General features: G+C 43.8%; 2 protein-coding genes across 5 annotated transcripts; both read right to left on the bottom strand.

The window, feature by feature from the left end:
* On the bottom strand, nt 1-6828 carry LOC144089063 (uncharacterized). The gene is made up of 3 exons (XM_077619881.1): nt 2703-6828; nt 1511-1668; nt 1-733 (listed from the first exon to the last, which is right to left on the bottom strand). Exons 1-3 carry the CDS (start codon nt 2929-2931, stop codon nt 377-379), a joined length of 744 nt encoding a protein of 247 aa, XP_077476007.1. The 5' UTR covers nt 2932-6828; the 3' UTR covers nt 1-376.
* A 2916-nt stretch (nt 6829-9744) lies between these two features.
* ints1 (integrator complex subunit 1) lies at nt 9745-27392 on the bottom strand. 4 transcript variants are annotated; one of them, XM_077618185.1, is made up of 48 exons: nt 26687-27392; nt 25904-26008; nt 25254-25535; nt 24990-25186; nt 24770-24907; nt 23967-24126; nt 23787-23892; nt 23538-23724; nt 23320-23465; nt 22451-22592; nt 22177-22353; nt 21992-22112; nt 21807-21927; nt 21656-21733; nt 21425-21582; nt 21223-21319; nt 21055-21146; nt 20320-20380; nt 20054-20251; nt 19864-19993; nt 19587-19766; nt 19289-19438; nt 19038-19217; nt 18857-18961; nt 18555-18722; nt 18364-18475; nt 18113-18271; nt 17883-18029; nt 17461-17559; nt 17253-17377; nt 16926-17180; nt 16697-16856; nt 16242-16373; nt 15999-16170; nt 15683-15806; nt 15497-15612; nt 15338-15425; nt 15019-15260; nt 13077-13206; nt 12709-12842; nt 12444-12636; nt 12244-12368; nt 11369-11478; nt 11173-11286; nt 11018-11088; nt 10543-10634; nt 10280-10389; nt 9745-10169 (listed from the first exon to the last, which is right to left on the bottom strand). In XM_077618185.1, the coding sequence occupies exons 2-48, from the start codon at nt 25956-25958 to the stop codon at nt 10057-10059; spliced, it is 6552 nt and encodes a 2183-aa protein (XP_077474311.1). In that variant the 5' UTR covers nt 25959-26008; nt 26687-27392; the 3' UTR covers nt 9745-10056. The 4 variants fall into 4 exon arrangements, with proteins under 4 accessions (XP_077474311.1, XP_077474310.1, XP_077474313.1 ...); XM_077618184.1 differs by having other exon boundaries at nt 15683-15809; nt 26687-27391; XM_077618187.1 differs by having other exon boundaries at nt 22004-22112; nt 26687-27391.
* Nucleotides 27393-28000: the final 608 nt, after the last annotated feature.

Here is a 28000-nt window from a genome sequence, read left to right as displayed (position 1 = left end):
TTAGACTGCAGATTAGGTTTTAATCATCACAAAAACAGACATATCTCTTGCATATAAAAACGTGCACACATGTTTATAGACTGTGTAAACATGTTGAGGCTGAGTAAAAAATCACATAATGTTATTATAATTTGTTCATCTTATTTGTTTTACTACCTCAGGTAGGAGCATCAAAACAGTCTACCAGTGAGTTTGTCCAGTAGGGTGCAGTGTTTTATTACACTACACATTTTTTCACGTGTAAAACTAGTGTAGCAGGTGTGTGTGTTTGTGGGTGGGTGTGTGGGGGCTTTCTACACACTTACAGCAGGGGAAAAACTACCTCCAACAGTCTCTGTAACCCTGATAGGTCTAAAAAGAGGACGCGGGAAAGTGATCAATCAGCATACAACTTGTCCACTTCCTGCGTTTGGGACGGCGCGACACCCTCCGACATGGCGCCGTCGATCCCGGCTTGGTGCTCCCTGGCTTTGGCCCTCAAATTGGCGATGCTCTCGGAGCGCAGCTTCGCCGAGCTGTGACCCGCCGCAGCGGCTTTTGACCACGGGTAGTTTTCGTCGTCTTGTTGAGCTCTCGGACGCGATTCGCTGTCGGAAGAGTTTGCGCGTTGTTTGAAACGACGGGTCGTTTTATCGGTGACTGTTTCGCGTCCATCTTTGGGACGAGGGCACGCACGTTGGCCCTGAAGTTTTAGCTGACGTCTCATCTTGGCACGCCGGTTTTGGAACCAAACCTAGGGTCACATTCACAATACATAAAGTTGCACGGCAATAAATTCATATGAATTTGACGGCAAAAATAAATCTGAAATTAAGGCGTAAAGCACATGTGTCAAAGTGGTGGTCCGGGGGCCAAATCTGGCCCACCGCATCAGTTTGTGTGGCCCGAGAAAGTAAATGATGAGTGCCAACTTTCTGTTTTATGATGAAATTCAAATGAAGATTGTAGATTATTTCCTGCGTTTCCTCATTTTAAATCAATAATTGCAAAAAATTGTACTAATTTGAATGTCCAAAAATGATCTATCGATTAGCACGATGGAGAAAGCTGTCAATCTATTAATCGATTAATTTTTGCAGCCTAGTTGGAAGACATAACGGCCCTCCAGATGTAATCGAAACTACCATGTGGCCCGCGACAAAAAATGAGTTTGACACCCCTGCCGTAAAGGGTGCATGGTTGGGGAACAGGGAAATATAAAACAAAATGTAAGATGATAGCCAGAACAATATTTTGTGTTTGAGTTTTTCAGGGTGTCCATACGGGCTCGCGGGAAAAAAAACAATAGCAGCCCCCACACTATTTGGCCCATTAAGTGAAGGGGGCCCATTGACACTCATGGCACCCAGGCACTGAAAAAAATAGTTCCACCCCTGCACCAAAAATGTAGAAATTCCAGCTTCATTAGTTCTTGAACGTTTTTTTTTATGTGCACTTTATGCCTGTCATGTCAACCCAGCTGAAATACGCCGATGGTAGAAGATGCGTTCCCAAGCCGACGTGGTCTCACCTGGACTCTGGCTTCAATGAGGTCCAATCTCAAGGCCAGGGCCTCCCTCATGAACACGTCCGGGTAGTGGGTGCTCTCGAAGGCCTTCTCCAGCTCCTCCAGTTGCCAGCTGCTGTAGTTGGCGCGGGCGCGACGCTGCTTCACGGGCCTCCGCTCGTCTGGGGAAGAAAAAAAAAATGGCACGGCGGCAAATTAATGAAATGGCCAACGGGTGACAAGGAACTAATGGCTCTAGATGGGCTAATTAGCATGGCCATCATTAGGTCTGCTTGGGCGCGACTTGATAATTGATTGTTCGTCATGAGCCGTTAGGCGGTCTTTTGTAAACATTGGCACACGACGCTCGCGTCTTATTGACACTTGAGTGTCATTTGAAACTCACTAGAGCAGAATCTTGAGTTTTTTAGGGCAAAAAAATGGATGAAAGGAGCCCCTCGTAGAATTTTGATTGATTGGCTGCCGCTGATGGTGATAGACCAAAAACAGATTTGCTCTAAAAATGAACAATTTTTACTTTTAAAGTCATTAACTTTGCCATATTTGTACTTAGAACAAATTGCTTTAATGTTGTTTAATAAATTAACTCATCGACTCCTATTAACAATAAACGTCCAAGAAGCTAACGATTGATTAGTCCCAGTCAAAATGTGTATAGTGTACTGTTATGAGAATAGATGTATTTCTTTTAAAAAACAGTATAATTATACCTATTTATATTTATAAAGCATATTTTTTAAATGCATATTTTGTCAAGATAAACGTTTTAATATGATGTTAAAGTCATACAAGTCAATTTTGAGAAGAAAACAATTTATTATTATAAAATTTCTGATGATTCTCCTAAAAAAATGTTGAAAAATGTCTTCTGAATGAAAGTGTACATAATTTTGTTCTTGAAAAACAAATCTATTCAGTCTTGTACACCTGATTCATGTGATTGGTCACAATCATTTCAACATTTTGTAAAGGCCAGTCAGTTGTTTAAATCTCATTATACTTGTATAATGACATTAAAATTCAATTCAATTCAATTATCATGTTAGTATCCATGGTATCCCTTTTTGACTAGCTACCACCAACATGATTTATGACAACTATTTGGGTCCCCACTTAGCCGAACACTACACTGGAGCAAGTCGATTAAAACAAATATTAAAAAATGACAGACAAGACGGCTTTTGTTTAGACTCACCCACGCCATCCCCCAGGGTAGTCATGCCCATGGCCTGCGTGGCGGCAGTCAACAGCAACGCCTCCTTGCATGGCTCGGGCCGCAGGTAGCTCCTGAACGCCTCGTAGCTGACGTAGGGCCCCGCCGGGATCAAGATCTGCCGGGCCGGAAAGGCCGGGAAAAAGGGCGCCACGGGCGAATGGAAAACGGCGGGCACGAGCGCGGACAGCAGTTGCCCGGGCCCGAACATCGCCGAGATGATGCGAGTCCTCCACTTAAGGCATCCCGTCGCAGAAGCAATCTTGTGCGTGAGCGGCTCGGGGCGAAATAGGTAAGAGCGGTTCAGGTGACCCCACCCTCTTTTCTCCTATGCCTTTCCTAGTCACATGGCCTCCTCTCACACCCAACGGCGTCACTCGTCACGGTCGCTTTCGTTCGGTCGGCCGGCCGGCGCGGGTTGCAACATCTTATGTTTCAATCGCTGGCTTGGACAGAAAGTCAATCAAGAGGACGTCTGTTCAGACACGCAACTGCGCGGCGAGAAAACATTCGCTGGTTTGATCGCCGATGAGTCGTAGAAGGAGATCCGAGAGTTGACGGCTTCCAGAGTAAACACGCATCTGCTAACCGACAACTCGTGAGTGACGTTTTTTTAGCGAGAACACCTTTGCTGTTGACGAGCAAGGGCTTGTCAAAATGAAGGTGGAAGATGGCATTTAATGGAAGTTAAAAGTGTCGGGAAATAGTGACGTTCGCCTCGCAGTTCTGGGATAGAGGGATCAATCCCCGGTGGCGTTCGCATGTGGGAAAACCCTGTGGCTGCGTGGTTTTTCTACAGGTACTGGTCAGACACACTAAATCAAGGGTGTCAAACTCGGGTTGGTTCGCGGGCCGCATTAACATCAACGCCATTTCATGTGGGCCGGACCATTTTAGATGTAAAAGTTAGATTTTTTCTAATGGGATTACAATCCCTAAATAGTCAGTTTTTATAGATCTAAAGCAATATTTATTTGAGCTTTTTTTGCTTTGTAATGGAAAATTTATTTTAATGATCTTTCATTTCAAATGGAATTTTTTTTTTTAAATTATGTTCAATATTAAAGTGGAAAACGGAAAATATCTATATATTTACTTTTAGATTTTTCTAAATGCTTTTTGTACTAAAAACACAAAGAAAAAATATTGCATAAAAAAAAAAATCAATGATTGATTTTAAAAAGGGGAAAATCAGGAAATGTAATGTACATCTATCATCATTTGAATTTGATACTAAAATAGAAACTCATGATTTACTTTTTTCGGGCCGCACAAAATGATGCAGCGGGCCAGACTTGGCCCCCGGGCCGCCACTTTGACACCTGTGCGCTAAATTGTCCCTAGGGGAGAGTCCGAACATGAATGGTTGTTTGTCTTACCGTGCCTTGCGATTGGCTGGCCACCACCTACTGTCTTTAAAAGTACGATCAGGATTCGAAATTGAAAAAAATAATCATAATAGCTCAATGTCAACTTTTTAACAATCTGTCCAAGCAAAAGTTAAAGTACTTTCTAACCAGTTTTACGCCAGAAAAGTCATTTTCAAGCTCTCAAACTCACTCTTTCTTTCTCAAATGTTTTCCCGGATGTTCAAATTGTGGGAGGAGAAACCAAATAGATGAAAAGTACCTCCGCTGAGCCGAGGCTGAACAAACACCGTGTGTGGCAGGACTGTCGGTTGAATAGACACCTGCGTTTGTCACGGGCGCGCAGCTCGCTCCAGCGGATTTAGGGTCTGAAAGCAGACCCTTGCCCCCCCCCGCCGTCAAACTGCTTTGCCTCTGTCCTTTTAAAGCCTATTGATCCCCATAATCAGGGCCTGAATTGGGGGAGGACTTGAGGTTCTGACAGATGCTTCTAAAGAAGATGCTGGCGGATAATTGAGGGAGGTCTTACGGCCACAATGGTGACGGCTCGCGCCTCTCTGCAGCTTCTACAGCTCGTTTATTGTCTTATTAGCAGGGGGACGACAAGCGTTTTGTGTGGTCTCACCGGGCGAAACTTTGACTTGACTTGTTTGAGTTCGCGATCCTTTATCGGAAACCGTGTCTATAGCTTGACTCGTCTTTGGGAAAGACATTTAGCGAGTGGTAAAACGCTACGTGCTAGTCTCAAAAGTTAGCCTAAAGCTGCTAAGAAAGGGCGAACATGTGGGGAAAAAAACACAAAAAAAATATTTAAAAATTACAATTATTGATTTAAAAGGGGGGAAAAATCAGGAAATTTAATATACATCTATACTCTTCATTTTAATTTGATCCTAAAACAGAAAGTCGGCACTCATGATTTACTTTCCCGGGCCACACAAAATGATGCGGTGGGCCAGATTTGGCCCCCGGGCCGCCACTTTGACACGTGTTCTATACAAAACAATGCATCAGGGAACGCCCACTTTTTCTGGTTGTGACATCACAACCAGAATTGATGGTCATTTTTAACTTTTCTAGAGCTGCGCTAGGTAGGACACGAATATAATGACAGAAGACTCCCATACCAACAAGACAATAAGTCATTAGCTAGCATGCAAAATTCTTCTTATTATTTTTTAAATCAAGGTGCTTGTAGAAGAATTTTGTTCCGAACACAAATGAGTTCAATAACATTTCCACGACATAAAATGAGCACCTCAACATTAGCATGCTTTTCCCCCAGCAGCAAGGATCACGTGACGAGATCCAATCTGACGTAATGGACGTTGCGATAAATGTCGCGCGCCGACGGATGAGAATCATCAATTATGATTCGTCAACGTGATTCCATTTGCGGAGTGGATAAGATCAGCGGCTAATGAGAGCTTAAGTGAACCCTGCGCTGTTAATGACGTGCCACATTTTCATAGTCATCAGACTGAGGCTGACGAGCTTCATTTGGCTGGAATTCATTAGCTAAATGTTCAATCACTGCAACACTGTGCAAACACCACATAGAAACTGTTCAAGCTCACTGCTCGTTTACACACGTTTTAATCGCAAGGATCCATGAAACAGCGACAAAACCCTTCCAAAAACCCAGCTAATATTTAGCTAATGATAGAAATATATTTTACTCTATTGCAAAGTCATTTATGGCCAATTAAATCCACTTTTTTTTGGTCAACCAATCAAACCTTTGACAGAACTGCCAATTTACGTTGAATTTCAAGACGTTTTTCATTCCACTTTGCAATGTTCTGCAAGGTTGTGAAATAAACGGCATGATTTAGTGATGATTTAAAAGCATTATTGGAGAATTCAGCTTTTGAAAGAATACAAATGAGTCAATCGAAAGAAAAATATAAAAAAAACAGTTTGACAGCCCCAGCCTAACTTTTCCTTTCTGTGTTCAGTCACCATTTAAAATCAATGGGCTTCCTAAATTTGCTGCAGTAATCCTTGAAAGTGGAATGAAACCGCGGTGGAAAAACTAATCCGCCGCTGCCAAGGCGTTAAATCAGTGTTTGAACAGGTGCGGATGAAAGGGCCACAGGTGAGCGCCAAAGAATGACCACCAAGTGACTCATCCCCGCGCTCTGACTGGTTGTCGACGCAAACGGTGGTACGATCAAAGCCGGCTGAAAATCATCGTGGTCGACAGCCCAGTGTTTTCGCCGTTTGGAGGACGTGAGATTAATCGACACACACCTGTGTTTTAATTCGCCGCAGCCGTCGGCGATCCGTCAACGCGGACGTGGCGGCGGCGGCTGGTTATGCGAATGCCACATTTTCTAGACTAAGTGGCACTTTCTTGACTTATATCGTGTTAAGATATAGATTTGGGGAAAACAATCCCATCCCAACTGCTTATCCCCACAAGGCTCGAAGGGGGTGCTGGAGCATGGACACTCTGAATTGGTGGCCAGACAATTGCAGGGCAACCAATCATAGCTATGGGCAGTTTGGAGTGTTCAACCAGCTAGCCTAGCATGCATGTTTTTGGGATGTGGGATGAAACCGGAGTACCCGGAGAAAAACCACGCAAGCATGGGGATAACATGCAAACTCCACACAGTATGGCCCAACCTGAGATCGAACCCAGAACGGCAGAACTGTGAGGCCGACGCGCGAATCATTCGGGCCACCTGTAAACAATTTTTTACTGGAATATTTTAGGAATCTTTAGAACACGTGTGTCAAAGTGGCGGCCCGGGGGCCAAATCTGGCCCGCCGCATCATTTTGTGTGGCCCGGGAAAGTAAATCATGAGTGCCGACTTTCTGTTTTAGGATCAAATTAAAATGAAGAGTATAGATGTATATTCCATTTCCTGATTTTCCCCCTTTTAAATCAATAATTGTAATTTTTTAGTCCATTTTTCTGTGTTTTTAGTTCAAAAATCATTTTGTAAAATCTAAAAATATATTTAAAAAAGCTAAAATAAACATTGTTTTAGATCTATAAAAAATTGAATATTCAGTGCTTTTAATCCAGTTCTTTTAATCCATTTATAAAAAAAATACCTTAATATTATATCTAAAATGGTCCGGCCCATGAATATCATAAACAAAAAAAATGTTCATAGTTGATTGGACATTTATCGATGCCAAAGGCACTGGATTTGGTATTGAGTGAAACAGGCTTCGCTCTAGTCAATTTTGCACATTTCAACGAGACTAAATCTAACTCTTGATCAAGTACTTTGACAAGTCATCAGAAGCTGTTTTTGTAACATTTTGTCTCCTTGAAGTGATTGTTTTTGTCATTTGCGCATCCACAGTTCGCTTCCCCACCGTTATTGGCGCCAAAGTAGCCGCGTTAGGTCAACGGCTCAACCCTGGCTGAGGGCCTTTTCATTCTTAAATGCTTTCAAGGCATAATTCAATCAGCGGTGGTAAAAAGTCTCGCTTAAGTTGGAGGAAAAGTGGACGTCACGCTTGAAGAGCCCTCAATGTCTCGCGTCTCCCTTTCCCCGCGTAATCGTATCCCACGCAGCGCAGGGGCCGACTGTTTTAGTCGTGGATCAGCGGCCAGAGGGGCCCGCTTTTCCCGTCAGCGCCGTCCGACGACCAATCGCGCTTGAGACTTCAAAGCGGCGACGCGAGAGGCAGGCCGGAGATGTTTTTCTTCGTCTTTCTCCGAGCTGAGGAGAAGTCAAGCGTGGCCGAGGAGGAGATGATCTAAGGTTGTCGTGCCACGGGGAGGAAGATGGAGAGCAGACAGATGCATGTCGGGGCAGGTCGCGGCACATCGTGAGCGGGGGAGGGGATGGAGGAGACGGGGGTCCGGCATTCCTGCCGAGCCGGCCGATCGATATGAACTCCTGCACCGACCGGCACCGCGGCGTGACAACGAGGGGTCCCGTTAGTTCACGACCAGACGGTTTTTTCCGCTAGCCGTCACTCGACGCCATTCCGCCCGGCCAATCGGGCGCTGGCGCCGGACCAACAGACCGGGCTGTCGGGACTTGCGGGGCCAGGTGATAGATCACCGTAAACACAGCTTTCGGCGAGTTATAGGACACCGTACAGGTGCAATTACAGCGTCGACCATGTTGACGGGGGGTTGGGGAGGGGGCGCCGTGTTTGTATGTCGTCTTGCATTTTTCAAAACTATCGTTTTTGGACGGGATTTTGGTGTAAATTTACGGTCAAGCCCTGACACGCGGGAAAGGGAAATTTTGTGAAGTCATTTGCTGCCACAGATAAGAAAAAGGCATCAAATCCATTTGAACTCGGAATGTTTCACGGCCATTGACGGCAATTAATGTTTAATTCCGGTTCAAATGGATTGGACGTCTAGGGCAAACAATGATCTATAGTAATGACTTAAATAACATTAAAGACAGCAAATATTTTAAAATAGGCGTTAACATATAAAATCCTCTTATTTGAGCTTCTAAATTGCAAATATACTTGTATTAATTTTGTTTGTTTTTCAAGTGAAAGGAACCATTATTCTTAAATATTTTAATATCGCTTTTGTTCCAATTAAAAATGTATTCCTTGATTTATGAGTTTTCATGATATCCATTTAAAAAATAATTAAAAACTGAGATTCCTTTTTTCGTTTTTAAACATAATGTATTCATTTATTTTACAATTTATAAAAAGATACATTTTAATTTAGTAAGACTCATTAAGTCAAATTGTTAAGTTTGACTCCCATTTCTGTAAAAACGTTCAACTCACGGCTTTTGATCTTCGACAGAAAATAAAAATAAATAAATCCGTTTAAAAAAGTCTTCCTGTATTACAATGTAATACAAAGACGAAGCGGGGCACTAAAAGCCCCCGTCATTCATCCAATCCAAGTATGTCATTGGACTTTTGGATGGTGAGCGACAGCTTCCACTGAGCGACGAGTGCGGGCACGCCTCACACTTATCCCTCGTGTTCCAGGTAACGCAACACCAGCAGCAAAGGGTCCTCGTGGCGTCATCAAAGCGGACCCCTGGCTGGGAATGATTGAACAATTACCGCCACGGGTAATTTGCCTCCAATGGCCAAGTCGGCTCTCCTCCTAGGCCAAGTTTGACTGGGTTCTCGCCACTTTCACGTCAAGACGCTGGTTCTACAAGGGCTGGCATTTCGTGGCAAAACGCTGACTCTAATCTGCGAGTCGCCACGCGGCGTGACAGCCTCTTGCCGCTTTTGTTTCCTAGCGCTTTCATTTTTTTTATCCCCCCTTTCAAATCTTACATGAAAGTCCATCATTTGCTTTGGCGCGGAGTTTTATTTACAATTTCAGCTCATCATTTGAAATGAAATGAGCAGCTGAGCATATGTCCTCTCCGACTCGCCCCCCAAAAAATACAGGGAAAAAAATCTGTCTTTTTTCCTTTTTTTTTTTTATTCACCGCGGGTGCTCCGTAAAAGCTTTTTAGGTGACGGGAAAATATTGCGGCACGCAAACAAAGAGCTGAATACTTATTACAGAAGCTTATTGGTCCCTCATTTAAAAGTCCAGCAATGTCAGCATTCAAATTCTTACATTTTACAAACAGGTGCATCTGAAATCATTGAAAACTTTTTGGCCCCCAGTATTTCAATTAAAAAAAGTGAAGTCTATGTTCAATTCAGAAATGTTTAAATTTTTTTCCAAATATAACAAAAACTTCAAATTCACCATCTCAACAAAGTTAAATACAACTGAAAGGATTCAAAATATTTTTCTGTTGTTACAAAGTGAGTCAGTAAAAGTATTTTGCTACATTCTCTACCTCCAATTGAACAAACTTACCTTTTATAAGTTAATATAGAAACACTTTGAATTGAACGACTTCAATATTGAAATTTACGAAGATGCACCCGTATCAACTAAAATGCATGTGCACACTGAATGGATTAATTGTGTGTCTGCGCTACAAAATGTCCGTTTAAAAGCTGCTGCAGTATTTTTCTCAAACCACGCGACTAAATGGGGTCAAATTGCTTCCATGTGAAGGACCTTCATGGACTCTGATATCATTGAACTGGTGTCGATTTGCCCGTAGACCCCCACTAAGAAAGCCTTGTGGAGCAAGATGTCTGCATGTTCTGGAGAGGAAAAGAAAAGAAAAACAACTCACGTGGATGCGACGTGAAGCGTGCGCAGCGTGGTCCGGATCGGACGGGTGAGTCGTCATCTTTTCGCCATCTGGCCTTACCTTGACAGAGCAGGACGTATTCGGGAAGATTCCTCAAAGCCGTCTGCAACACGTCAAAGTCGCCGCTGCCCATGCAGTACATGAATGTCGGGAGGAAGTCGGTTGCCAGGCTGTGCGATGGAGAAGCATGCGTCAGGTCAAAAATTGTTTTTGCCTTTTTATCCAAGGCGATGTTTAGACTGCAGGGAACAAATCTGATGCCCTGGCCCTCGGTTCGGCACCTGGGTGTCGTAGGATAGATCTATTTGGAGTCTGGACCGTACCTGGGATTATTTTGGATGCAGCGTAATGCCAGATTGAAGGCAATGTTCCGACACAACTCCTCAGACGACGTCATGAGTCTTTGCAGGTCACTCTGTGAAAAGTCTGTTGGTCAGATTCTACGGACGCAACAACTTCATTTAATATCTGATTGTGGGCTGATAATTCATACCTGTCAACCTCTGCCGATAACTGCCCTTATAAATGATTATGATTCCCCTTACAAACCCCCCAAAAACCTTACAAACACCGTACGACTGAGTCGTACGGTGTTTGTAAGGTTTTTTGGGGGTTTGTAAGGGGAATCATAATCATTTATAAGGGCAGTTATCGGCAGAGGTTGACAGGTATGTGATATAGTTAAACCACATCTGCTCGAAGTCTAAACTTTCCCACTCTATGACACTCAAATGCAAAATTCTACTTTTATCGACAGTCTCGCTCCCCTCTCTTGTATGTATTGACTTTTTGACTCACAATGAAGTACTGGATCATCTCCGGGTTCCTTTTTGACTTGTCATCCACCTCTGTCAACACTTCCAAAACATCTGAAGAGGAGGAAAGGGTGAAAAAGAAAAACAGCCAATGAGTCAACGTCAATCTCCGGCTAAAAGCTGCCGAGTCAGCCTCACCTTCCATGGCCTCGCCCCTTGAAATCTTCCTCAGGTACATCGTCATGTCGGCGGCAGTCAGTGGAACCGACGTGGAGATGTTGACCAGAGGGAGCGAACTGGTCGCCATCTCATCTAGGCAAGATGAATAATGAAAAGTGTCATCTGAAAGGTCGTGCATTTACATTTTAAATATGAGGAGCTTTTGGAGGAATACCATCGCCGTATTCTGTCGAGACTTCTGCGGACAAGCTTTTCACGGGGAGAGTTAGCCCGGCTAGCAGAGACTTCAACTGGACCAAGTCTGGGTTTTCGGCACTCATGTTCCTGGAAGAGAAGAATTGTTTCTCTAAAAAAACATACATACATACATACTTTGAGATGTACCGTATTTTCTTGCATATTAGCCGCCTCCGCATATAAGCCGCACCCTTAAAATTGCCGTAAAATCGTAGAATTTTACAATTACAATCGTATAAGACGCCCCCTGGTTCACAAATTTCACCTCCATATTTAAGGTTTTAATAGGGAGTACAAATGTGTTACTTTGAAGGGAAATTGTTAAGAAAAATGATTCTTTGAGATTCTGTATGGATCAAAAGGACCGTCTGCTGGATTGCACATTCCTAAAAAGTGTTGCCTGCACGTAGACAACTTAAAAAACGAAGTCACTTGAGCAGTACAACCAGGAAGTGTGTCCGTAGCGGTCTAGTTTGTCATCCCTAGGTAAGATAGTGGCGCCTTGAGCGAGCAATGGCAGGAACAAGCGATTTTGTTTCATATTTTATGCAAGATAGTTTATTTTTGTCCTTGAATTTCATTCATAGACGTCAAAATAAATTTTGTTAAGCGTTTTATCTGTTTATCTTTTCCATATTTTGAAATAAATGACCGTATCGGCCGCATTGTCTTGGGTTATTGGGTTTCGTCTGTCAACTTGCAGTTTCGAGTCTAATTTGTGCGCATATAAGCCGCACCCTTGATTCAGTCATCATTTGTTTTAGCGACAAATATGGCAAATAAGGTACTTTCATAAATATATCATTAATACTAGGCATGGTCTTGCACTTTATTTAAGATGTAGTTACTTACTGCAATATGCCCGAGTGCTTCTGTAGGTACGGAATGGCAGCTGCTGCATCATGGGTAATATACTTTTGTGTGAACTGGAGAAACTTGTTGATGAAGACTAATGGAGATCGACTCCTCTGAAAGTTCTACGAACCAGAAGAAAGAACCGTTAAAGAATGAGCAAAAGTCGGTAGCTTCCACTAAGGCAATACGGCACCAACCTTAAGGACCTTCATAAAGGACAGGAGGCAGTCTTGAAGCGCCCTCTGATGGCCAACGTGGAACACGAGCGGTTGAAGGAGCTCCAGGATGGCCAGCACGTTGCTGAAGAACATCATGTGGTTATGCTGTCGGAACTCGCCGAAATTGAGGTGAACGCGGCCGTGAAGGAGACCGGCGATCATGGGCAAATGCCTGCACGGAAAGGAAAAAAATAGGGGTGATATTAGAAATTTGAACAAAAATGAAAACGCGTCTTTTTAATACCTGAGCAAGAGGACGGGATGTGACACGGCCAGTTTCCTACATGCCAGATTGGCGTCGGAAACGCGTCCCTCGGCCGATTTGGAATCCACGATGTCGGCGAGGAGAGTAACCAGACGGTGGACGAGGACGTCAAGCTGCCCGAAAATACATTCATTCATTAAAAAAGTGAAATATGAACCCTTTCACACATTTTTTTTTTTATAATTTGCGATTTTTTGTGCAGTTCTGTTCTCGTATAGAGGCACTTGAAACGAGGCTAACAAAATCTAAAAAAATAATAATAATCTGCGCTATAACTGAAGATATGCATGACCTAAAGGTCCATGATATAAGCGTAGTATTGGACAAAACATTGGTGCTCGTTTTACCTTGCAGCTGCTGCCGTCCGTCGTACCACCGCTACTTAGCGTGCCCTCGGGCAAGGTGACGTGCTGGATGACCTCAGGGAAGTGGAGGTAAATCTGCATCAGCAAGTTCTGGCATCGCTTACTTGTGTCACTGAGGCGGGGAAAAAAAATGCACAACGACTGTCCCAAATCTTTCAAACTTCATATAACATTGGTATTTATGTTATAAGCTGACATTTTTTTCCCCAGGCTTCACTGACGTGGGATCACACAGTGCATCATTTTTTTTTGTGTCCTTCCACAAGTGACAACAATTGACGCGCATTTAACAAAAAGCGAGGCCATGAAAAGCCACAACGCTTGCCTTCATGTCTGCTACAGTTTCATAGAAATCCTCTTACGGCCAGCAGCTCACGCGGCGAAAGCTCAACTCCACTAACAAGACAGTTTATTGCAGCCAGAGCGACCTTGAGCACGGGCAAGCCGGCGCTTGTTTGAGGGTGTGTAATTGGAATCAACAGCAGCTTATGGAAAAAGAACAAACTCAACAAGGCCGAACGCTTTCTCTCTCTCTCTCCCTTTTTTTTGCGTCTATGTTTATCTAACCGTGTTTTTACCAGCGACAACTCGGCCGCGTTTAAGAAAAACACTGTAATTCGCCGGCTAATTTTATTTGACCTTGCCCAAAGTTTGCTCATTAAAAGCGCTTTTAATAAGTGGAAGACACGGTGGTGAAAAGGAGGGTTGGGCTCCACAAAGAGTTGCACCCTGATCTCTGACAGCGGCTCACAACACAGGCGAGTTTAGCGCTTGAGCCTTAATCCTCTCGGCTTCATTATAGCAGTACTGAGCTTTTAAAGAGATCATGGTGCCGACGACTTCTGCCGGTTTTAATTTCACACCAATAGACCTAATTATCTTTTTTTCCTCCTCCCTGGTCCGCAGCATTGCAGCTCGACAGAGGAGAGGCAGCAAAGTTCATCGGCAACAGGGATGGAATATTGGATGCCATTCGGCTCAAGTTAATCAACAGCTTGATATAAATATAATAAAATAATAATATTCACTGGTTGGGCTAATTAGAGACGACAACAAGTTATACACCAGAGGTGTTTACATGCCCACTGTCCAGTTTTGATTGGCAGGCAGCAACGTATGAAAATATTTTTTAATATGACCCACACAAGAAGCTTAAGTTCAGCCTACATTCAGTTGCCGTTCTTAGATTTAACACTAGAACAAGGGTGTCAGACTCGGGTTGGTTCGCGGGCCGCTTTAACGTCAACTTGATTTCACGTTAGATTTATTATTATTTTTTTTTTTTATAAATGGATTAAAAGAACTGGATTAAAAGCCCTAAACATTCAGTTTTTTATAGATCTAAAACAATGTTTATTTTAGCTTTTTTATATATTTTTAGATTTTACCAAAATGATTTTTGAACTAAAAATAGAAAAAAATGATTAAAAATTTACAATTATTGGTTTAAAAGGGGGAAAATCAGGAAATTTAATATATATCTATACTCTTCATTTTAATTTGATCCTAAAACAGAAAGTCGGCACTCATGATTTACTTTCCCGGGCCACACAAAATGATGCAGCGGGCCAGATTTGGCCCCCGGGCCGCCACTTTGACACAGGTGCACTAGAAGGAGCGTGTTAGTTATAAATGCCTCTGTTAGCTCAGGGGTCAAACTCGGAAAATATGTTGAAAAAATATGTAGAATTTTGTTTTACATCAGTATACATTAAGAAAGTCCAATGTGATACATTGAGCTATTTTGGTTGTAATTTGTTTTTTTACATTATGAAAGCGTTCTTACGAATACAAGAGTGTAATCCGATGCTACTGAAAAGAATTCCTATGAAAACAAATATGAATGCATCTGAATAAAAGAGTATAAACTAGTTTTAGTTTCAACATGAGTCCTCGCCTGAAATACATTTTGAATGTTACCGACCTGTCCGCACACTTCTTGGTGCAGCTGATGAGGTACTCGGACACCTTTGTCATGTTGTCCTGGTGGCCGTTGCAGTAGGAGTTGAGGAGAGGCAGCCGAGCCTGGATGAGAGAGCAGGAAAGCTCTTCATCTGACGCGCTTTTCTCGCCGGGGCAGCTGTGCTCCAACTCGGCCAGGATCAGATCCACCAGGCTGATGAGCTCCTCCGAGCTCAGCCGCAACACAAACTTTTCCGTTTTCTTCTGCGCTCACGTCGAGAAAGCAAGATGTGAGACCTTATTTCAACTGTCATGTGACCTCTTCTAGACTTGGAACAAACCTGAGGGATCTTCTGGTCGCGTCCTTGCCAGATACGAGGCATGTGACTGCATGCCCAGAGAAAATCCAAAGCCGAAGTTGGGTCCAGTCTGGAGGACATTGGATGGAATATTCAACAAAGAATGTTCTGTGGCAAACACTGCTACGACTAATCGTTTACTTGTAGTCTTTTTGCTTGCTGAGCAGAGCGCTGATACACTGTAGCAGCGTAGACCAGTTGGACTGATGCGTGAGCAGGGCCAGAAGGTAAGGCCTGTAGGCCGGAGTTCCTCGTGCCTGAAATGGGTGAAGCCGGAGCCGTGACGAAACCTGCTGCTGTTTGATGCGAAGGGGGAGAAGAACTCACCTTGTTGAGGGCGAACAACAGTTTCTGCTGAAGGTCGGGACACACTGATGTGACCTCAGGGTCTAGATACTCCATCCAGTCCACTAGTAAACCCGAGCACAGTCCGGACTTTGACAACTCGGAACTGCTGTCAAACGAAACAGAAGATTAATATTTGAATGGGAGAGCACCTGCAATTAGATGACCAGTGTGGCAAGAGTATGCCAAAGAATGAATTAAAAGTTCAATTGACTATGAGACTTACTGCAGTGTAGAATGTTTGAGTTTTTGTACGACTAGTTGTGTTGGCCCAAGAAAACTAAATTGCAGTGCTTACCTTGAATTTGCATCGGGGTCTTCCTTCACAGACCACGCTTCACTTTCTTGCAGCAGCAAAGAAATGACCATGGTAACCGGGCCGGCTGTCCCGGTCTGAGAGCTGACCGTCATCAACAGAGACAACAACTCCTCCAGATAGGGAGATTTGGCCTCCATTAGACCTTGTAAGACTGAAAAAAATAACCAAACGGAAGGTTTAGAAGTGGTACAAAAAAGCTAATAAATAAATTATCATTACAACCTTTGCCAATAAGCTCCGCCTCTGCGTTACACCTCTCTCCGGCCTTTAGCATTGCTATGATTGCTCTGAGCGGCACCTCGGTATCACTGCGATACATCAGTGCTTCAGCCAGGTGGAGGAAGCCCGAGCGTACTGAAATACAAGACAAAAAATGAACTTGAAGGCGTCTCAGGATTTCCCTCTGTGCTTTATAAACCTGGTGGGCCAGCAGATTTTTCCAAAATTTTAACATTGTGGCATAGTTGGGTCCACTCTTACTGTTCATATATTTGAACGACATTTGTTGATAGGTATGAAAGCAAAATGGCGACTTCTCAAAGTTGATAAGAAAACAAAGCTGTCTCAACTCTCTGCCATTGCACTGAATTTTTGTAAGTATTGCTAATAAATGGCTTGTAATCAAAACAACTGTATTTTGCAAATTCCTATCAACCAAACATTTGAATTTCCCTCACCATCATTGTGCCTGTTTGTGTGAGAGTTTTGTCCAATAAATGACTTAAGCAGCGTCTTGAGCGGACCCGCCTCCACAGAGGGATTGTCAAGCCAGATGAGCATCTCCACGTTGACTTTGACGAATAGGGAAGAGAAGGAACCGTCCAGCGGCACGAGACGCTGATGAAGGAACGCAAAGTCGTTACAGCGGGTTTAAATATGTCATGGTTGACATTACTGTTCCGTTACCTGGTAGAGATGAAGCTGGCGCATGAGTGGGCAGGCGAGGGCGTGGCTACGGTGCATGGACAGGACGATGGGCCCGCTGTGGACCGAAGTAAGCAGGGTGGCGATGGCCTGGAGGAGACGCAGAGCCAGCCCAGCCTGGTGAACCTGACCCTGTTTGGCCCGCATCAGCTCTTTAGCTAGAGCTTGCTGCAAGGCCAGCGAGAGCTGGCTGGCGGGCGGGGCGGGCCAGAGTTGCTCTGCCTTTAACGGGAATATCTGCCAAAGGCAAATTGCTTTCAACTATTTGGCAGAGGTCACCTGCAACAGGTAAAAAAAGCGATTTCTTACCCGGAGCATCAAGCCTGCCAAGTCATCATCGGGCCCGATTGTCGGAAGTTGCGTGGCTGCTCTGATCTTAACCGAGCCGTGCGGAGGTTCCACCGTGACTTTGGCTTTACTGGTTTCCGCGGCGTCTGCGTGAAGGAAAACCAGGATTTGGAATTATTGGATTCCATTTTGACTGCAGGGCGAGTTGAAATTGTCGATGGAACCCGACCTGTTTGCGTTGGGAGAGAAGAACTCAGCAGTCTGTGGAAAGCATGCCCTCCAGTGGCCCCTCGCTCATGTTGCACCTCCACGAGGTGGGCCATGTAGTCTGCGGGCAAGCAAATAAACAACCAAAGTGTAGTCAGACAATTAGATTAGATTAAAATATCATTTCATCCCATGTTCGAAATTTCCTTGGTTGCAGTAGTAAGCACAGACACAGAAGACATTGTAAACCTAGCAAAAAAACCTGGAACCACACACAGGAATGAAAGAAAAAATAAACCACCAATTAATTTGAACTGGGATTGTTTAAGTGCCCAAATAGTTCATTTTTATCAAGTAACAATAATGTTATGCCAAAGTTACTCTCTGCTCAACAGAAAAAAATACATTCTCAATGGCAGCCAATGAGTTAAATAAGTAAAATACCTTTGTCCATGATGTTCTGCTCCAGTGCACGTGGTTCAACAGTGACGGCCTGGTCCAAGTACTGCAGCAGTTTACTCATACTTGAAACTGGAATTCCAAATGACTGCACGAAAAGCAGTAATTGCTCAGGCTCCAGATCTTGCAAAGCTGAGGATGGACAGACACCAATTATGTTTAGAAAAAAAAAACTGTCGGGAGGAAAAAAACACACATTCTGGTCAAAGCGGTACCTGCGTCCACCAATCGAGGCACCTCGGATCGAATCATCCTCAGTTTCAACCAATCAGGCAGCAGCAGGGCTTCCTCTGACGTATCCACCAAGAACGCAGTTGGCAAGGGTTTCTTGTCAGGGAACCAGATGTCCAAAAGACTATAAAAGTCACTCTCTCCTGCAGCATAGACACATACACAAAAATAAAAAAATCTCACTACGTTTTGCTTTGTTTTACTATTTCTTCTCGTTTTCTTTTGGCTGTACTACCTTTAGGAGGGCCCAGAGTAAGAAGGATGACCATTGCATGGACCACTAAAATGTGCATGGTAGCGGTTTCTCCTGTAGTCCAGCGGAGAAACACTTGATCTTGAGACTCTGACTGAAAAAGGCACTCTGTCACTAATATTCAGGATCGAGAAGCTCACACTTGACGTTAAGAAATCCATTAGGGCGCATACCCAGCTGTACAGATCCTCCCCGTCTTTGGTCTTCCTCATTCTCCTGATGTAGGCGGAGAAAATGGAGAGGAAAGCGCCGAGGACAGCTTCTGACTCTGGTCTACAGGAGTGTTTGGAGAAGAGATTGTTCATGATGGTGGAGCGCTCCACAATTAGCCGGGCCACATCCTATGAAAAAGCAGAAGTTTGTGTTAATTAAAAATCACTTTATGGACAAAAGTATTGGCACAGCTACAGTAGATATAGTAAGCTCTTGGCCAAAGGAACTGTCAATAAGTATTTGGAGGAATCGGAACCCGTACCAAAGCCAGGTCATTGTGAGAAGCCTGCTCCTCCACTGGTGCAAACTGGGACAGGTAAATGAGATAAGCACTGATGGTCTGAGGGTCCGTCTCCATGTGAATGGCCTTGTTTAGAGAAAGGAAGGATTTAAAAAAGACAAACTCTCCAGTGTTCAAATCTCTTCCTGATCAGAATGTGGACCTGCTGCAGGGCGGTGGATGTCATTCCTCGGACGCTGTCAAACATGGGGAGCTTAGGGAGGTCCTGCAGAAGCCACTGGTAGCCCGGCAGGAGCTCTGCATCGGTGGAGTCCTCCTCCATGGGCTGGTCTCTTTCCTCTCCATCCTTCAGGCCTCCTTCAGTCAGAACAAGCGCCAGACCCTGCAGAAAGGTGGACACTGAAGGTTAAAATTTGGTTTTCCTCTGGAGCAAAACGGCAAGACGATACAGACCTTCATAGCCAGGACTCTCGAAGCCACCTGAGAGGAACTGAGACGACGGAGGAAGTAATCTAGAACTTCACACGTGGTTTGCTCGTCAGCTTTGGGACCCAACAGAAGATCCTGAAGCCTCCCCAGAAGCTGCTGCTGTTTTTGTTGCCTCTGGCAGAGAAAAATGACAAACATTTGACATTTTAAAGTTAAATACAACTGACCTGTGTTTGATGAGTGCACTTTAGTGGATTTTTAAAAAGGCAGTTTGAACATTTAAGTCAATCCATCTCCAGTAAACCCAGCAATGTCAAAGTACTTGTCTTCTCTTGGCTTTCTGCTCTTTACTCCCGCCCTCGTCATAATCGTCCAATTGCAGGTTGTCGTCCGCAGCATCGTGCAGTAGGAATTCACACAGGCACTGCACGGGGAGCACGTCGAGGGACCCTTCGCTGGACTGAACCAGATCGGCCAACCACGGCATGGACTGGGAGGAAGCCTGTGAGGAATTATATTTGCCATGTTTTAAAACTCAAAAATCATCATTTATTATTGTTTGGAATTTTTGTTTTGGTTTTATTGTGTCCCATCCCTACCTGTCTCTGAATAATGTTAAGCAAGAAGTCCGGGTTGCGGCTGCGGCATAAGAGATGGCCGAGGCGTAGGGACTGATTGAGGGTCTTCACTTGCTCCTGGACTTGAGGCGGCGGTCGACGAGGCGGACCCCTGGGCACAAACAAATAATATTCCAGCTGAATTTACTACGACTACTACGTGCAATCTTACTGTGGGTCCAGACTGGTGAGCTGGGAGAGAAGCAGACTGTTGCTCTCAGTGATGGTCTGCTTGGTAGACGCGGCGGCCAAGTGGCTCTCGAAGGCCAGGATCTCCTGCTTCTCCCGCTGTGAGATCTGCAGCTCGCGCCCGATCATCTCCGTTTTTGTGTCATCGTCCGCCACTGTGCAAGGCGGGTACGTGTAGTTGCTGTGGAGACGCGACCGTTAAGGTCTATAAAAGATAGACGGATTTAGGGTATTGGGACAGGTGCCTACTTGGTCATGACCATCTCCATGAGCATTTTCAGAGTAGGGTAACCATCCCAGGCAGTCAAGCCTGGAAAGGAAAATGAAAGAAGCTTAAGATACGGTAAAAGAATTACTAGTCTGTTCAGCGTTGTTAACACATTGGATCATTCAATGCTGGTCATTCCAGTTAAAACAAATTTGATGTCTATATTGCTGTTATCGGCACTGACTGATCAATGCTTTAAAACACGTGTCAAAGTGGCGGCCCGGGGGCCAAATCTGGCCCGCCGCATCCTTTTGTGTGGCCCGGGAAAGTAAATCATGAGTGCCTACTTTCTGTTTTAGGATGAAATTAAAATGAAGAGTATAGATGTATATTAAATTTCCTGATTTTCCCCCGTTTAAATCAATAATTGTAATTTTTTAATATATTTTTTCTGTGTTTTTAGTTCAAAAATCATTTTGTAAAATCTAAATATATATTAAAAAAGCTAAAATAAACATTGTTTTAGATCTATAATAAACTGAATAATTAGGGCTTTTAATCCAGTTCTATTAATCCATTTATTAAAAAAAAATCTAAATATTATATCTAAAATGGTTAAGCCCACATGAGATCGAGTTGACGTTAACACGGCCCGCGAACCAACCCATGTCTGACACCCCTGCTTTAAAGAGTTTGTGTTAAGTATGTGCATGACCCAAATCACTTTCAATTCATGTAAAGTTTCATAGTCGACTTGGACCAGAAAGGCTCAGTACCTATTTTCTGTGGGTTAAATGCAGCAACCACGAGAAGCAGAAGCCACGCTTTCCAATAAAGGGTGGATATTGCCAAGTTTGGAGGCTGGTACCTTAAAGCAATTCAAGTTATTAGTTATTCTTCGCTCCGAACAGCGTCCACACCAAAGTCTTTTAAAATGAGAGTACCCTGCAGGCAGTTGGATATTTTCCGGGTGGTGATATGTGCAAAGATTGAGCACGGCGTCAATGAGTTGGATCCGCTCCACCACTAGGACCTCTAGATCTGAAAAAATATCAACAATGGTCTAGCTAGCAGTTTACAGGGAAAGGAAATTTAGTGGCTGACTTTTAAACTGTCTGAAATTAAGTAAGAATAAAAATTGCAGACCGTCGGACTGAGCGCCAGCGGCTCTTTTGACCAGATGGTCGGCGAGTTCCATGGCGTCAGCCGGCCCCAGCGGTAGATCGCGAGAAAGCCCGATCACCAGGATGCGCATGAGCGTGTCCTCCAGCAGGGGCACCTCGGAGCAGAGGCGCAAGAAAAAGCTGAGAAGACCAAAAAAACGAAAAACTCAATCTCCAGCGCCACCCGGCCCGCAGACGTACAACAGTGACTTACTTCCTGTCGCTCTCTGGAGGCCAGTTGTCCCACTTGTAATAGGTTTCGGGCTGTTCTGTGAAAAGTACTTTGTGAAGGCTGTGGGGAGAAGAAATGTCAGAAGTATGGCACGGGGGAAAAAAAACACAGGGTCCGAGACGTCCATACACACCAGTGGACGTAGTCCTTGGCGCCCACTTTGCTTATAGTGGGAACCACTGTGTGAAGCCACCAAACGGCGTCCCTCTGGATGCAGGCAATCTGATTTTGGAAGGACCGCAGCCCCTCCAGGTCTGAAGTAAAGCATATGGAGCGTCAAGCAGGAGACATCGCATGGAAAAAAACTACACTATTTACATTTCAACTCACTCTTCTTCTCCCCTTTGTCCCACGCAATGCCCGCTTCTTTGACCTGAGCTGTAATGCCCAACATCATAGAAACGGTGAGCAAATCTGTGACTTGAATGACAAAGCGCTCCTACGGGAAGACAATAACCAAAATCAAACTGGCGTATATATAAAGGCAAGGATGGCATGCTTACTTTAAATTCCATGTCAACGTAGGTGGCCTCCTTCCTCTCCTGCATCAAACCGAAGCAAAAGGACTGGAAATTGATTTCGTGTTTTGTCTGCTTGATGATCTCCCTCAACAAGGCTCGCGAAGCACGAAGGTAGTCATCTTTGTTTGTGAGAAGGTCCTGGAAGACCATGGCTAGGAACTAGAGATGGAAAACAAAAAACAAAATAAACACATTTACGTCGGGTCTTCTTTCTTGAAGTATCTGGAAAGGAATTTCAATGTAATAAGGAAAGCACCTTGGGTGCCTGCTCCGGGCTGTGCTGCAGCAACGTGTGAAGAACCTGCATGTTGTTGGGGTTCCTGGCATTGGACAGCTCGTTGAAGATGACCAACTTCACCATGGTGGCTAGGTTGTCTCTGTGTGCGTTCAGGAGCTCCCTGCCAAAACGTATATCCGTCAAAATCTACCTTCAAAACGTTTGAACTCCTTCACTGCCATTGAAGGCAAAACATCAAATCCATTTAAACTGGTTGGCTTCGAATGATGACTCTTCACTGCCACTAGATGTGACATTAAAACAGTCTGGGATAAGATCCAGCACCCTTCGACCCTTACAAGGATAATAGGTATCGGAAATGAAAGAATGAATGAATTATTTCGCTTAACTTGGGTTGTACTTCTAAGCTTGAACAATACTAGAGAAGGGTAGTCAGTGACACTGACCACTGTGTTTTTGAGTAAAACGTATACATTGTAGCAGTGGTCAAATTAAATACCGTATTTTCTCGCGTATTAGCCGCCTCCTTGTATAAGCCACACCCTTAAAATTGTTGAATTTTACAGTTTCTCTCATATAAGATGCCCCCTGATTCACAATTTTTACCTCCATATTCATGGTTTTAATAGGGGGCACAAATGTGTTACTTTGAAGGGAAAATCTTAAGAAAAACCATTGCAGGTGGTATTTCTGAGATACTGTATCAATCGAAAGGATAGTCTGCTGAAATAATGACCGCATTGGATTCTTCCTTAATGGCATTTCGTCTGTCACCTTGCAGTTTCGTGTATGTCAAGTCTAATTTAGGCGCATATAAGCCGTACCCTCGATTCAGTCATCATTTTTTGAGCGACAAATATGGCAGTCGTATAATAGGGTGCGCCAACCTGACACAGAGCATGTAGTGGTTGAGGAGCACTTTGGGCTTGAGGCGGATCTTGATCAAGTTGGAGATCACCTCCATGTCGTCCGATCCGTGGGTGTTGCAGTTCATGCACAGCGACATGAGGAGATCTTGAGCCGGCCGGGTCAGCTGTACCAGTGGAAAAATTCCAGAATAAAAGAAATAAAAGTCTATAAAATGACAAGGTTCAAGTGGTTTCACCTTGGGATTTTGCAGCCACATTTCAAGCCTCTGAACAGCCATGAGCCGACCCTCTTTGTACCCGCACGTCGCCGTCAGCAGGCGCAACAGATTCCGCGACACGTTGTCCATGGGCTGTCGGCGGTTCAGCTGGTCACGGAGGACATCCAGCACGTAGTCTTCCACGCTCTCCGCCAGTTCCTCGTACCTACGCCGAGCCAGAAATTAATTTCAACTCCGCTCCGCTTTGGCATCGATGCGTTTGCTTACCTAGGCATGACCGGCCCTTCGTCGTCTGGGCTGAGTTTCTCCTCGGCGATGAGCAATTCTGCCCGGCTGTCGTCCTCATCGGGAGTTGATGGATGAGGGCTGCTACCTAAAGTGAAATGTTTTTTTCCGTTCAGAGTAAGGAAATGGGATAAAAAGCTGGCGCGTTTGTTTGGTCAATACCTGCACTGAGATCTCCGGCGGCCCGTCCGGTGTCGGCCTGCAGCAGCATGCTTTTGGGAGGCATCCTGGTACAGAAAGCCGTCTGAATGTTGTCCACAAAATTCTTGCAGTGACAGCTGTCTACCCAAATTCTTTCCCCGAGGGAGTCTTCAATATACACCTATAAAAAATGTTTTTTTCAAACATGTATAACAAATAACCAAATTTTGCCATAGTATTTAATTTCAATGTTTATATTTGGGGACACATCTCTTCTACCATCGGTCAAAGTGTGGAATTTGGGGGTGCCAAGGGGCGATGCTAAAAGCACTGAATGATTCCTACGCATGCGTGCAGTAACGTATATTCTGCACTATAAGGCGCAACAACTTTTTCTCAAAACCATCAGTGCAACTCATAATCCAAGGCGCTTTATGTATGGATGAATATTGGTTAATCATTGTTTGCAATTCTCTTTAGCACAGCTCCATTTATCACAACTCATAATTGCTACTACTACAGGTCCATTTAGTGGACATATGACACAATACCTACCACTATTACCACTATAACTACTATCACTACTACTACTACCACCACTACTGCGTCTTGTAATCCGCTGCATCTTATACGTGAAACACATTTTAAGATAGGTCCTTCATTGAAGGTGCGCCGTATTGCGGAAAATACAGGAAACATTCCGTGCTCTCAGCAGGGATAAAATAAAACCACGGTAACATCAAGGGCATCCAAAAAGTTAAAATCATGTTTGTTCATTTCATCCAACATCGCAAATTCCATTTTTCAGAATGAGCCATTCTCACCTTGACAAAAATCTCCGGCCAGTTCTCGTCTTCTTCGTAGGCGGCCATGAGCAGATTGCAAGCCAGCACGGACACCAGGCTGTTCCCCTTGGCCTTAAAGTTAATGGAAGCGTCTCGACGCAAGAGGCTGCACAGAGCCTATAAGCAAACAAGGAACCAAAGAGAAGGAAAATGAATATATCTATCCAAGGTTGTGTATATGAAAGAATGAAGCCCATACTTCTATGATTCCCTCCGTAGCGAAAACATTGGGTTTGATCTTGGCCAGAAACATGAGGCTGAGGTACAGTGTGATGTCCGGCTTGGCTCTGTTCATCTTCAGCTGCTTTGCGGCGCCGCACAGGATCCCCTCGATGCGCTCGTCGTTGCCCTCCGACTCGGCGGCGTCGATCTCGTCCAGCAGCAGCGCTGGGGCCACTGCCGCCAAAAAAAAAAGTCAGAAAAAGATGGTGGAAATGCGTCAAATATGATGTCTGACAATTACCTTCAATGGGAATAACCGACGGCTCCTTTATGGAGGGTGATATGGCCCTCTTGTCTGCAGCCGCAACATCGGCGAGGCGTCCAAGAGCGCTGACGGGGGGCGTGGTGGAAAGCTTGGGGCGCTTGGACAGACCCGACGAAGACGGCAGAGCGGAGGACGTTTCTCTCTTGCGGTCAGCGGGTAGAACGCTGGCGGCCGGCTTCAGGAGGACTGCGGGGGCTTTGGACTCGCTACCCTGGTTCTTTGAGCCCAGGGCAATAAAGTCTCCTGGCGGTGGGTGACCTGCCATGGGGAATATTGACTTTTATGCTTTTGAATAGACAGTTTATTGACAAATGTTTTTGCAAATTTTTGCAAACTATCTGGACGTACTGTTTATTAAAAAGAGCATTTTTAGTCTATGCAGCTTGAGTGGATAAATTGTTTTAATCTAGGTTAAAAAAATCCCTGAATGATAGATTGATGCTGTTTACAAACATTTTTAATTTTTTTTTTTTACCGAAATGCAAGAATCTAAATAATCTGGAGAAAAAAAATGACTTCATTGGAAATATTAATGCTTAATTCTACTTCTATCTTAGAAAGACAACAACAAAAGTGTATCCATCAAACAAAACATCAAAAAATGCAATTAATAGCTTGAGACTTACCCGATGTTTTTGCAGCACTGGGTCGCCGTAAAGCTGTTGGCTTTGGACGATTCATTTTTTTAATAATAATAGTGATTCACGCCTCACTTTTTATATTAAAATGTTCTGTGGGACAAAAGGACAGATTAGAAACATTACTATTCCTGTTTACATTGTGGACGTCGCTTTTTCACGAACATGCACGATCCATGGAATCACAATAACGACTTATTAAAATATACTATGATAATAACATCATTCTGATCTCTTGGATGATTTATCTCTACTTGTGCTTAAGGCTAGGCTAACAACAACTAACACGGCTACATCACAGATCGGGAGAAACTAGTCAATTGCACTGGTGAACTTTACGGTAAACTGAACGGTGTCGGGTGGAAGAATTGAATTCGAAACCAATCAAAAGTGATTTTGATGAGTACCTCATTTTGGTTTAGAGTTGTCTCTGAATGACAAGACTCAACTGATGGGGAAAGCCAGCCCGATTGTTTCTTCCACGCTTTTTGAGGTGGGTTAAAGAACATGGAAGTAATACGCTGCCACCAAGCGGACGCCTTTTTACAGACATATTTCTTTTTACCGTAATACAATATTCAAATGTATTGTTTTGAAACCGAATTAAGAGCTCATTATAATTCCATGCAATACAAAAAGTGCATAAAAAAGATCCAAAAACAGAAGTTAATGGTTCACAGTCTTGATTAAGGTGTATAAAATTATTTGAAAATATTTTAAATGTCTTTTTTTGTTGTTGTTAAATTTAATAATCTACAAGAATACAATTACCTTTGGAATTCGATATCAGGGTGACCCGGGGGATGAGTGGTTAGCGCATCGGCTTCACAGTGGGGGATCTTGGTTCAAATCCAGGTCGGTCCACCTGTGTGGAGTTTGCATGTTCTCCCCGGGCCTGTGTGGGTTTTCTCCGGGTACTCCGGTTTTCTCCCACATTCCAAAGACATGCATAGTAGGCTGATTGGACACTGGGTATGAGAATGAGCGTGAATGGTTGTTTGTCTCCTTCTGCCCTGCGATTGGCTGACCACCAATTCAGGGTGTCCCCTGCCTCTGGCCCAAAGTCAGTTTGGATAGGCTCCAGCACCCCCCGTGAACCTAGTGAGGATAAAGTGGTTCAGAAAATGAGATGAGAATTTGATATCAGTAAAATTACCACAATATAAGAAAAATTTTCATTTGCCCAAGTATCTTCCAAGAAATGTCATAGGATAATGATGACTATTTTTTGTGTATTGTACTATTACAGTTAGCAAATTATAAAACCAATCATTCAAGCAAGTTTAATCTGGAACAAAAAGTTTAGGTCAGGGCATGATGTTTATCTTTAAATTTTCAATTTCTGTTGTTGTATTTTTTTAACCCAGTACTTAACATACTAAATAATTTATGTATTTGTGAAGCCCTTTGAGACTTTACTGTTATTCAAGGCTATAGTATATAAATAAATGGTGACTTACTACTCGATTTTATTCCCCCTTCTCAAACACTGGGTGGCAGCAGTCGATATGATACTTAACTAAAAGTGCCATTTAGTCAATAATGTTTGAACTTCCTTGGGAGTTTTTTTTTTTATTGCATTAAAGAATGCGGTGTAATGGACGCTTCCGCCAGTTATGAGATCCATAAATGCCTTGGCAAATTCGCTAATCGATGAGTAATGGTTCTTCTAATGTGTTCCCACCCATAGTGAGCAGCTGGATATTTCTCAACGCTCATTTTTTCCTTGAGATAGGATAAACAAAATCCATATATCACAGCCGTGTGAATAGTTGAAATAGTCGGGTTCTTCCAGTCGCTCTTGCATAAAAACAAGAAAGAGGGAAAAGGAGTTACGTTTCCAACTGGTTACGTAAAGTGTTTTCATCTTTTTGGGTGAAGTCAGTGGAATGTACAGTTGTGTCATTTGGGATGTGTGCTTAGGATAGCATGTGTAAGGCTTAGCAACAAATCCAGACTGATGTCCAAACATCTGGATGGGGAAAATGTGAGGCACCTTTCAGGAATGATCAGGCTCAAGCATGATTGGAAGCTGGAGGTGTTGGTGGTCGGTCGGGTATGATCTCTTGAACACCGGGAGACCAA

Source organism: Stigmatopora argus, chromosome 14, assembly GCF_051989625.1.
Source record: "Stigmatopora argus isolate UIUO_Sarg chromosome 14, RoL_Sarg_1.0, whole genome shotgun sequence".
In the NCBI taxonomy this organism is placed as follows: Eukaryota; Metazoa; Chordata; class Actinopteri; order Syngnathiformes; family Syngnathidae; genus Stigmatopora; species Stigmatopora argus.
The sequence above is the reverse complement of the archived record's forward strand: the minus strand, read 5'-3'. Positions and strand labels throughout refer to the sequence as shown.